Source organism: Nesoenas mayeri, assembly GCF_963082525.1.
Source record: "Nesoenas mayeri genome assembly, chromosome: 1".
Lineage (NCBI taxonomy): Eukaryota > Metazoa > Chordata > Aves > Columbiformes > Columbidae > Nesoenas > Nesoenas mayeri.
The window spans coordinates 107,305,295-107,317,940 of record NC_137541.1 but is presented as its reverse complement, the minus strand read 5'-3'; the positions used below and the strand labels follow the sequence as shown (position 1 = coordinate 107,317,940).

The window sequence follows — 12,646 nt, the reverse complement described above, 5'->3', positions numbered from 1 at the left end:
TCTGTTTGCCTCTGAACCAAAGGCTGTCTTCCCAGTCTTACTTTCATCTTGAAGGCATTCGGTGCTTTTATGTCTGTGAATGCCCAGTAGCATCACATTCTTCATTACGTCTATTCCAGTACAATTTTCACTGCTTTCCAGCTACATCTCAGAGTCAACTCTTCATTGTCATCCTTTTTGACTTTAAGCTTCTTCAGCACAGCCAGGTCATGCTCTTTTCTTAGTTTTGTCCTCTCCTGATTTGCAGGAGTCTGCCATCTCCTCTTTTTCTGTTACGTCCCTAATCACTGCTTCAGACACTTCTTGTCTCTCATTCCCATCTTGGCAAAGAAGTTGAGAGGTTTTGTAGAGTTTTGTTGCTTCCTAAGCAGTTCACAAACTCTGGATTGTAGGTAGAGTTGCAAGCTCATCAGAAGGTCAGTTGTTTCTGCTGCCATCTGCAAGTTAAGTTGCAACGGGACACTTAGGGTATTGCAATTCATAGTTTGTCCTACATGTCAACACAAATTGGATCACTGTCTTGTGCACATCTCTCAAAACTTCTCTTCCAGAGAAGCTCTTTTGCCTGCCTAAAATCCCTGTGTGTCTATTTTACTCCTTTTCCTAGAAAAATCTTGACACAGTTAGTGTACAAAATGATTCTTCATGTTCTTTATACACCTTGAAATTTTTTAACTACTTGATGTGCTGTACTCCTATTGCTTCTCATATTGACCAGTGTCTTCCTTGTGGTTCCCAAGAGGTCCTCAGTGCCTTCAAGAGTAAATTTTGGGTCTCTTGTCTCTTAGCTTTTACTCAGAAGGTCGCTGGAGTATGGAGGAGTTTTTGTGATGTTTATGCATACCTTACCAGCAAAGGATGTTGCAACTACAGCTAGGATTTTTGAGTACTCTATGTATCTGTATAAACAAGTAATAATTACACTTATGTCCTCAACTAGACAGCTTTCTTGATAGGGAGAAAAGCTGAGTGAGAGACGGGATAGCATGAATATAGTTGTTGGTGAAGATACAAAAAGACGAATGTCACCAATTTTATTTTATTTTGTTGGGGGCAGATAGTGTTTGTTTACTGTTCTTTCAGCTTACCTGTCTGAAGCTGATTATTGCTTATTGCAGTACTCCTCAGTAAGTTATTTTTGCTAAAAATAAACAAAAATGGAAACCATTGATAGAGGTGTTGTCAACTTTAAAATCACACTCTGTCTAAAATTACTGAAATGGATGCTCTTTGTATGGAGAGAACTCAAAGGTTTTTCTCCCTCACTCTTGTTTCAGTTTTACTTTTCGTACTGAATGGCACCTTTCCTTAAGTAATTTCGTCACATATGCAGTGCACCAATGAAGCTTCTGTGAGTCTTCCCTGAAACTGTGTTAAGCAGTTAATGTTTAAAAACATTAGTAAACATTTTTCTGAACGGAAAATTTGAAGATCAAATTTTTATGAATTCTTTATAATTTTAAAAAAGGTAACAAAAACCCCACAGACAAACCTAAATGTAGTTTAACTTGCCTCTGTTTCTTTAGTGTACTTTTTCTACTCCTGTATTTTGTATTTCTGGTACAATTTTTATGTTATCCAACTTTTAACTGAACCTGCAAATTTTAAAGGAGAATAATTACTTTTTTTTCAGAGTGTTGGGAAGAAATTACCTCCAGCCACAGCAACTCAGGAGCCAACAAAAATAGAAGTGGACAGCAGAACAAAAAGTAGGTTTCATAGTTTTTTCTTCTTTGCACTTTGTGCTATTAAACCTCTTAAAACCAAGCTGAACACTTTTCTCCGGTTTTGGTTGAAAGAGTGTCCTCTATATATGAAAAGCGACAATGCAGATATATATATTTAAGATAAACTTTGAGTAGGCAGTATGTAGACAGAATGCTTTGTTTCACAGAATCCCCTGAATTGTTTTTGCTCCGGTAATCCTACCTTGAGTTTTCTGCCACCAAAAATCAAATTAAATTATATGATCATCTTTCAGCCTTGAGGGTCCTTTGGAATTAATCAGAGTTGAATAAGATTTAACTTCAGGCTGTAACTTGTAGGTAGACCATAGAAAAAGTGCCCTTGTTTTTTTCCTCTTTTTATATGGCAGCAATAATCTGTGTGGGTGGTATAGTTTGTATGGGAAATGAAGTGTCCAAGAACTTCAGTTCTGGTTTTGTCATTTCAATGCTTAGTAAACAAAAAGCAATAATTAAATCTTTTAGGCAGATCTCAGTGCTGTTCTAGGAAGGCAAATGTAGCTATTAATAGCTTACAGATATATACAATACAAATAACTTACAGATATATATTCTCCATATTTTTATTTTATTTATGTAAAGTTACAAGTAAATGTTATGGATTCTGGAAGAAAATAATAACAAGGCAGAAAACACAACCATGCCTTAGAAAAGAAACTGAGTATAATATAAAGTGTTGAGGTTTTTAAGTCTGGTGCAGTTCTTCTCTGATGTGTTTATCCTTTTAGGTAGTCAGCAGATAACATTTTGTCTCAGAACTGGAACACATATAGACATAGGAAGGGAAACATCTGGAGCAGCAGAGCAGGGGCTGTCTGAGGAAAGTATATGGTTGTGACCTGTTTTGCCTCTTTACCAGAGTTGCAAAAGCAGTTTAAAACAGCTTTTAGTGGGTTATTGTCCATTAGGTGCCTCACACTAATTGGCTTGCTGCATCCTCTTACCTTGTTCCCCTTGTGTCACCAGGCTGTTAACGGGAAGTACTGCGAGAGATCTTGCCCTGAGGAAGAGAGAACTTGAAATACTGAAAAATGTGCAAATTGGTAGTGTAGAGCAGGGCTCCTGAACCATTGTGGTTTGTAATTACCTTTCCCAGCCTGCAGCTTGAGCAGGTTAAGCTGGTCTGAGTGCAGGTGCCATCAGAAAGGGTGGCCCCCTGGACTTTCCTCCCTGCAGTACTAGCAGTTAATGTCTGATAATCAGACAAGATGAATATAATCTGACTCTGGCATAGGACTATGGTCTATCACTGTTTGTCATTTCTCCATTTTTTTTTTCTTCTAAAAACCTGCCATGACCAAGCTTGAAAATGCATTGAATCCAAGGAAGTTTGCAGACTCAGAGAACTGATGAATGTTCTAATTGTAGTGTTCAGCATAGAAGTATCATTCCACCTTGCACCTCAGCTGCTTTCACTTTTGCCGAGGATGGTAGAATCCCGGTCTTCCTTGGAGTCTTAAATTGCTGAATAAAACAGATAATGCGCTATTCTCCAAAGAAGCAGCAAGAAACAGAAGATCCATAAATTCAACTCAGTATGGAGGGGAAGCTTTTGGATATGTGATTTACATTCCCTTGAGATTACTGGTGGAGATGTATGCTGCAAGCATGAGAGAAATTATGGTCGTAGAAGAATATTACAATTTTTCATGTTTCACTCATTCCTTTCTGTGACTGATGCTGTTATTCCTTAGTCTCAAATGGATAAAAAAAGTTCAGTTGCACTGTAAAAGAACCTGCTGAGAGAGGAAACAGGGAGCAGTAGCATCTTTTCTCTCTGGCCACAGGGGCTTCAGCATGAAGTGATGGTTACTGACTCTTCCCACATCTTGATTTGAGTCTGCTTTTTTCTTATAGCTTTTCTTACGTGATAGAGCAGTGATTTGCAGCAAGACACTTGATGTGCTCACCATTTGCTGTTAGTGTATGCAAAATGACCTAAGTTCTGCAATGAGATGAGTTGGTCGGAGCAAGTGACAGAGCAGTATGTTCTATAGGTGCATCTCTCAACATCTCCATTAAAAATTGGCTTAAGAATTTGGGGGACAAACAGGTGACTCTTCAGGGCCAATGAGGACTTTTGCTCAAAGAGGGAGCACAGTGAAAGCACAAATCCTTACAGAGTTAGAGTGGTCCCTTGGAAAACATCAGTAACCTTTTAGGAATGAAAGAATGCATCTTTGAAGAGAAGAGGGGAGAGCTGTTTAATTTAGGTTTGTGGGTGCCTAGACTTCAAGGGGAATTATTCTGCTGTTGAATTTCCATCTCTTTTACATAGCTGGGATGGCATATGCATGCGTGTGTGTTTATAATTCTATCTCTGGGGTGAGACATTGTTTTTTTTCTATGAAGTAGATTGCTTTTAGTTTAAGTGGCTTGTGGTGGAAAGGCAATATTGTAGCAAATATATATACATTTTTAAGTAGCTCTGTTGGATTCTAAAATTCAGCAAAGCAAAAATATCTACAATGTCTGAGACAACTATTGCAGATTACTGAGATTGCAAAAATGAGTGTAAGCAGACAACAAACCAGTAAAGTCACAGAATGCATTAACTCCAGCACTTCATTTGATTACTCCACTCACTGACTATTTACAATTCGTGTTAACCTATTGCACAGGAATACCAAAATCCTAGCAAGCAACTTATCTTTTTGCATGATGGTAGAAGGTATAAGGAGTAGCTGAATCTGGATGAATGGGGCTCTAATTAGTTCTGTTTCTATTTTTTGTTTGGTGAGGTGATGTTTCAACAGTTTGCATCTCTTGAAGTTCTGTGAAAATATTTACTAGTGCGATCCATTTATGAGTCTTGAGTGTAGCGATTAATAGTAACACCAAATTCTGCTGAGTGCAGTGTTTGGATTTTTTTAATCTGATTTGTATTTTTGGTAATGATGTAATTTTTCACTAGATTTTGTACATTTTATTCTATTTCAGACACATGTTATGAGCAATATTTAAAGAGAGGAAGCTGCTTGTTTTCTTACTTAGTATTACTGTTAGTGTTCCTATTGATTGGAGTATGAGTTAGGCTTAATCAGGGGGAAATATTTAAGCCTTAAAAATCAACTATACAGGGGTTTTTTGGTTGTTTTACTAAAATAAAAATAAATAATCAATTTCTGAAAAGTTGTAAGGGTGAATCCAGCCCAGTGGTTAGCTTACCTGAGATGGAGGAAATCTTGCCATGGGGTGGAACAGTTCTTGATTCACAACAAGGAAGCAGCAGCAGAGATAAGAGGAGGAAACTGTGTCATTGTGGCCTAAGAGGAAGAGCAAATTCCAGAGTCGCTGTCTCCTGTGAAATTTAAACTTGAAGGTATGTTTGTCTGTGGACTGCTGTCTTGAATGTCACAGCTCATTCTAAGGGCCTGGCAGGAGAACAAATAGAAGAGGCATGCTTTTGAAGTGAACAGGGTCCACTGGTACAGTAAATGGAATTTACTCAGTTCTAGTTTGAGCAGTATAATATTTAACCAATCTCTCAAAGTATAAACAAATGAATTTACCTGCTACAGTACTGCAGGACCCCAAGTCTTATGGAAGGTCTGTATGTTGACGTCAGTGCTTTATACTGCAATTATAAATACTCATTGAGCCACTGAATTCTGTGGGTGAAATATAGTGCTTGCAATGGCCTAGGTAATGCAGCAGCTGTATTCTGTAGGAATGTTATCTCTTGCTATGTTATCTCTTGCTATTGTTTTTCCTCTTAGAGGCAATGATTTTTTGGGCGGGCTTGAGACTGTATTATATAAACCACGTTTTGAACTCGGGACAGACTGTGGGACATAAGGTGCTGAATGGACATGCATGTTAACTGTCCCCGTAAAAAATCCTGTTCTTTTTAGAGGATTGCCCATTCATAGTGTTTAGGATGGTCCTGAGATTTTTTTTCCTCAATTAAATGTGGGCAGTGACAGCCCACTTGAGATGAATATCTAGTTCTTGGCTGCTGCTTCTTCTTCCAGCTTCTGACGTACAAGGATGATGCTGAGAAGGGGAATTGCATGTCACCCTGTGGCCTTGGATTCTGTCAGGGCAGGCAGCAATGGCTTTGTTTCCAAAGGACAGAACTAGAAGGGACATGGGCAGAGAAGATGCTTATTGTTGTATTGTCATTGTACCTAGCCTAGTTGGGTCAGTACCGTTCAAAAATCACAGGATCACAGAATGGTTGTGGTTGGAAGGAACCTCTGGAGATCATCTAGTCTACCTGACCTGCTAAAGGAGGTTCACCCAGAGCAGATTGCACAGGAATGTGACCAGGAGGATTTTGAATGTCTCCAGAGAAGGAGACTCCACAACCTCTCTGGGCAGCCTGTTCCAGTGCTCTGGCACCCTCAGAGTAAAGAAGTTTCTCCTCATATTCGGATGGAACCTCCTGTGCTTCAGTCTGTGCCCGTTGCCCCTCATCCTGTCACTGGGCACCACTGAAAACAGTCTGGCCCCATCCTCTTGCCACCCACCCCTGAGATATTTATAAACATTGATGAGATCCCCTCTCAGCCTTCTCTTCTCCAGACTGAACAGACTCAGCTTCCTCTGTCTTTCCCTATAAGAAAGATGCTTCAGAACCATGATCATCTTTGTAGCCCACTACTAGACTCCCTTCAGTAATTCCAGTTTGCCTAAACGATCTCTAACCTGATCCTCCTCAACCAAGGGAAAGTCTTCCTTTCTCCAGACTTTCTCTTTTACCTCCAGGGTCTGGGATTCCTGATGGCCAGTCTTAGCAGTAAAGATGGAAGCAAGAAAGGCATTCAGTAACTGCCTTCTCTGTATCATCTGTCACGAGGGCACCCACCTCATTCAGGAGCAGACCTTAATTTTCCCTAATCTTCCTTTTGCTGCTGATGTACTTGAAGAAGCCCTTCTTGTTGTCCTTGACATCTCTGTCCAGATTTAATTCCAAGTGGAGCTTGGCCTTCCCTGCTGCATCCCTGCATACTCTAACAGCCGTCTTGTATTCCTCCCAGGTGGCCTGTCTCTTTTACCACATTACATAAACATCCTTCCACCTGCGTTTTGGCAGAAGCTTCTTACTCATCCATGCTGGCCTCCTACTCCCTTTACTTGATTTCTTGCTGGTAAGGATGCATCAGTCTTGAGCTTGGAGGAAGTGGTGTTTGAATATAAGCTAGCTCTCTTGGACCTCCCACTACCTTCTAGAGCCCTATCCCATGGGATTCTTCCAAGCAGGACCTTGAAGAGGCCAAAGTTCGCTCTGCTGAAGTCTATAGGATTAGTCCCACTTATTGCCCTGCTTCACAGCTTGGAAATACCTTGGAAAATTCCTTCACACAAGATCCTCAACTCCACCGTCTCATGGTAGTTGCAGCCAAGACTGCACCCAACCCTCACATCTCCAACCAGTTCATCTTGGTTTGTTAGAACAAGGTCAAGCAGCACATCTCTCCTTGTAGGCTCTTCCACCACCTATGTCAAGAAGTTATCATAAGTGATTTATAGGAACCTCCAGGACTGTGTGTGCTTAACTGTGTTGTCTTCCCAGCAGATGTCAGGGTGATCGAAGTCTCCCATGAGAACGAGGTCATATGATCATGAGACTACTTTCAACTCTTTGCAGAAAGCCTCATCAACCTCCTCTTCCTGCTCCGGTGGCCTGTAGTAAACACCCACAACGGTGTCCCCCTTGTTAACCTGTCCCTTAATTTTTACCCATAAGGACTCAACTCATTCTTCATCCCCGCTCCCACCCCCCTGCCCCCGACAGAGTTCAAGACATTCGAGCTGCTCTCTCATATAACGTGCAACTCCTCCACTTTGTCTTGCTGGTCTGTCTTTCCTAAAAAGTACATAGCCTTCCATGACAATATTCTAGTCATGTGAGCTGTCCCACCATGTCTCTATAATTGCAATGAGGTTATGGCCCTGCAACTGCACACAGATCTCTAATTCTTCTTGTTTATTCCCTATGCTGCGTGTGTTGGTGTGCCGGCACTTCAGAGCATATGGGTTTTCTGTGGGGATTGCAAAAAGATCCATCATAACCACACATACCCTTGAGGTGGTTGCCCTTGGATGTAGACAAGGCACACATTTTCAAATGGGATTATACCTAGCCCAAGCTCTCTCAGTTCAGAATATGTTGGGCCAAAGCTGAACACTCTGCGTTAGATCCCGGCTGTTGAGTTGTAAAATGTGTAGTAAGGTTTGTCTGCTCGCTCAGTTCACTGAGCAATGCCCATTGCCCATGGCAGGTTGTTCTCCTTTGCTTGAGAGGAGCTCTGAGATTTCAGGGAGAGACTGAGTGATCTGCCAGGGTAAATTATTGTTGAATTAATACATGAAGACTGAAAAGCTCATCAGTATCATCTTTTCTCCTCCCTTACTGGTTCCAAGATGTCTGCTGTTGGGGGTTTATTAGCAGGTATTTTTTTTAAATGTCTATAGGTCAGAGGAAAAAAGAGAGGCTTATAGAAGAACCATCTTATTGAAGAACCATCTTTAAACCCAGCATTAGATGTCAAATATAAAAATAAGATTTATCACCTGCAATTGAGGGATACTTAGTATTGTCATCTTAGTTTGAAGCTTTAATTTGGCTTGTCTATTTACCACACTTGTAATAGAATATATTATTTTGACCTTTAGTTTTTTTGGTGTCTGGTTTTTTTTGTTTGTTTGGTTTGGTTTTTTTCCCACTTGGAAAAACCCCACATTCAGCGAGTTCCAGTTGGTCTCTCAGTGCTGTGTCTGAAAGTAGTATTTTCTTTTATCTTTTCTTCCTTCCTACTTAAACATATCTATTGAAATTAAATTCTTCCATATCCTCTTGCAGTATCACGCTCTGCTGAAAAATGACAATTTTAGTACCAAGGCGACATAATGTATTAGATTCTTCTCTGCTTTTATTCATCTGATTTTAAAGGTTTGTATTATTTTGAGTCCTATTGGCTTTGCTTTTACTTACTTTTATCACGTTCATCTACCATTCCTTTAGGAGAAGTTTGAAAGCTGACTTTGTCCAGTCACTTATATTGTTCCAAACCCATTCGTGTTGTCGAGACCTAGCTCTGTTGCAGCGTGATCCACAGGACCCTTGTTAGGAAGGGGAATATATTGACTTAGTGTATGTCAGTGCAAATCACACTCAAGGAGTCCAGACTTCCACTGTACATACACCATGTATTTTTTCCACAGTAGTGCCTTCACTCTCTGTTCTTGTGCCAACCTTCAGTGCATGGGGCAGCCGTGAGCCTCCCCCAGCTTCCTCTGGTGCCTCTCACAAGACTGTCTCCTTGCCTTTTATGAACTTCATCAGTATTTGGCTGAGCTTAGGATCTGCTTTTTTGGCATTTTTCTGTAATTAAATTCCATGTTTCTCTGCTATCTGGATATTAAAAAAAAAAAAAAAAAGAGCATAGTAGGGACGGTGAACAGCTCAGGGGAGAACAGAATTCTTGACATCAAAACTAGAAGGCAAAGATGCGTAGCCATTTGCTGTGTGTGAAAGACTATGAATTCTTTGGTTAAAGTCTTGCTGTTTTTGACAGCCACTTACTGTGAGATCCACATTGACATATACTTTCATAGGAAAATATTTTAAAAAAAAGTGAAAGAGAGCATTTTTCTGGTTATATACTGACTTTTTCACAACCTTCTTTCCACCCTAGTTTGTAAAGGTCTTCATCTTGAAGGATTATTCAGATTTACAGTCTTCATATAGCAAAGGGGAGCTGAGGGAGGATTGCCTGTTATAGGACTCGAGAGACACAAACCCCATGGAGACACTTGCTGTTCAAATCATTTTTTAACCTGAAACATGTGGGATTCATCCATGCCTTGGGTGAGAGTTGCACCACTGGCATCCTGTCAGAATAGTACTGTTACTGTGGTATAGTGGCTGTTGTTCTCTGTTGATTAGCTGTGTGTTATGTTTGGCTTTCTATCTAATCTTTGGATTATACAGTGTATAGATAACACAGTGAATGGAGGAGCAATTTATGCACTTGAGAATTGATACTCAGGAATGATCCTCCTTGGGCCTAGGTGGTGTTTGCCTCTGACAACCTAGCCTGGCTTCTGTTCAGTATCCAAAAAAGAGTTGTTAAGTCTGTTTCCAGTAACCAGAGACTTCCATGAATATGCAGCAGTCAGCTTCCTTAGTATGGTATTCTATCTACATCACCTCTGTACATTACATTGAATCTATTATTCAGCAAAGCTGTTTTTCAGGATGCAGGTACTCTCAGAATAGGAAAAAAGAAACTATTTAAAGAAGCATACACACTGAAGTGTAAAAGTGTGGTGAATCTCATTTTTCTCTTATACGCTGCTCTGCACCTGATCTAAGTCAGTATATGTCAACTTTCCACCAGCTTTTACATTAAATGTTATTATACTTTCTTGACTACAAGATAGTGAGGAGGTGAAACATCCTAGCTGGATCCATGAAGACAAATCCAAATCCTTTCTCCAGAAACTAGCAGTTAGAAACCCCTTTTGTTGCATGAAATCTTAGTTGTGACATGGTGGTTCTCACATGCCCAGTCGTTTGACAGTGTTACCAAATATTTATTTTACAGTGTTCCCTGCTCTCAGAAACTGTGACAGAAGCTTATTTTTTTCCTTGCTCATATTTCTTTTTCAAATATCATGTTTGTTGTCTTCATCTGACTCTTGTTTATTCAGAGACATCAGAGGGGCTATGGTGGGTTGACTCCAGCCAGCCGCTAATCTTCACCCAGCCACTTGCTCCCCTGTAGGGGAGAGAACAGCGGGGAGCAAAAGCAAGAAAACTCATGGATAAAGACAGTTTAATAAGTTTAATAAGTGAATGAAAGAGGAAAAAAATAGGTGACCCAAAGGCAATCATTCACCACCTACCACAAGCAGACCAGTGCCCAGCCAGTCTCCAAGCAGTGGCTGCCTCCCTGACCAACACCCTCCAAGTTCACCCTTTTTGATTGTTGAGCAGGAGGTTACATGACTGGAATATCCCTTTGCTCAGCTTGGGTCAGCCATTCCAGCTGTGTCTCCTCCCAAGTTCTTGCCCACCCCGGCCTACTTGCAGAGGGGCAGTGTGGTGAAAACGAGAAGGCCTTGATGCTGCAAGGATACTACTTAGCAGTAGCCAAAACACTGGTGTGTTATCAGTGCTGGTTTTGTCACACATCCAAAATACATCACCCTGCTTGCTGCTGTGAAGGAAATTAAATCCATCCCATCCAGACCCAGTACAGGGCAGGGCCAGAAAACCTAGTGCTAACAATCATGGGCAAATTTAAAGTTTTGTATTCAGGAAAATAAATCTGTGAAGCCTAAGAAATTCTTGTTTACTTGAACCAGTGCCACATAAAATTCATGCTATTTCTGAGTAGCAGTGTGTGAACTGGAGAAGAGCTTTCCTCTTCCCCATTAGTCGTGTTTCAGTTCTCAGGCTGACTGTATTTACAGCCAGCAGCCCTCCAGTGGAGCCTCACATACATACCCATAAGTGTGATCGTGCAGGTTCTCTTTACAGTAAGTATAAAGAAATTGGTCCTGTTGGTTCAAATGGATATTGATTTCTGTGGCCTGCAACTACCTGTTTCTCTACATCGAATATGACAGTTGACTAGAGGTAGAGGTTATTGAAATAGAGACATTTAAATGAGGTGAACAGTTCTTAAAAGTCACATGCCCTTCTACAAAGGGTCCAATAGTTTCTCTGTGTGTTTCTTTGGTCTTTTTACATCTGCTGTCTTAGAATATCACATGCTTTTATACATTATTTAACAGCTGGAATACATATTCCCTTTTTATTTGTAAGGCACATTGACATACTTGTCTGTTGCACAGCAACATCTTGCAAATAACTTCTTTTCATGACAACTGCTTTTACGATTTCTGAGTAGAAGTGCTGGCTCCTGTATTTTCCAGATGAAAGTTGAGATGATGCCCTTATTTATAGGCAGTAAAGGGAAAAGGGAAGAGGAAACTTTATGCTGATACTCAAAACTTCTATGGTAAGTGTAAGTGTACAGAAAGTTTAGGTATAGAATCATAGAGTCACTTAGGTTGAAAAAGACCTTTAAGACTGAGTCCAACCATAAATCTTTACACCTATCAATGAATTATTTATTATTTTATCATCTTCACAGATGCAGAAATATCTGCTTTCTTACACACCAGGAGATAGATAAGCTATGTCAACCTACTGGGTCCTTTGTGCTTCCAATTTATGTGATCTGGTGGAAGGCCATACCAGTGGAACTATTGAAGCAAGTGTCAGATACAGACTAACTCTAAGAGAAATGGTTTGTGGCAGGTTGCCGTCTGGAGCACTTTCATTTGAGATAATGGTTCTGGGGCTACAGAGCCAAGTCCCTGGATGACGTGTGTGGGAATGCTCGTCAGTGTGCAGTTTTCTAAATATTTCATGCTGTTTATGAAGGTCTAAAATGGAAAGAGAAAGATGGCAAGAAAATGAAAGAGACACTTGTGGAACGTTTTAGGAAGATTTTCACCCTTGGATAAGCAGTTGTTATAAAGTGATAATTTATCACATTGGATGTTCTTCCTTTCAGCCAAGGAGTATTGCAAGGTGATATTTCCATATGAAGCACAGAATGATGATGAACTCACAATCCGAGAAGGTGATGTCGTCACACTTATCAGTAAGGTAAAAGCAATATTTTTCTCCTATAAGCAGGGATCCATTTTTAAAAATACACATAATTCAATTGCCGTCAAATCCCTATTTGTGCCTTTGATGATGTCCTTCCTAAAACAATGATAGTTTGACAATGAAACAGTACATAGGCTTCAGAAAACCCTACATCTCCCTTCCTCTTGTGCTTTTAAGCCTTATCTCAATAATGTTAAGTGAAGAACAGCAAACTTTAGTCTACAAGTTTAGACAATTAATTTTAATTTGAATCTGCTGACAG

General features: G+C 40.2%; 1 protein-coding gene across 4 annotated transcripts in view; it reads left to right on the top strand.

Annotated features, from left to right (window-relative positions):
- Positions 1–12,646, top strand: part of SH3KBP1 (SH3 domain containing kinase binding protein 1) — a 141,207-nt gene that overhangs the window by 76,195 nt on the left and 52,366 nt on the right. For all 4 annotated transcript variants that reach the window (XM_080356244.1, XM_080356243.1, XM_080356242.1 and 1 more), the window contains 2 exons: positions 1,634–1,709; positions 12,284–12,378. In XM_080356244.1, coding sequence (XP_080212370.1) covers positions 1,634–1,709; positions 12,284–12,378 — 171 coding nt within the window. The remainder of the gene's footprint in view (positions 1–1,633; positions 1,710–12,283; positions 12,379–12,646) is intronic.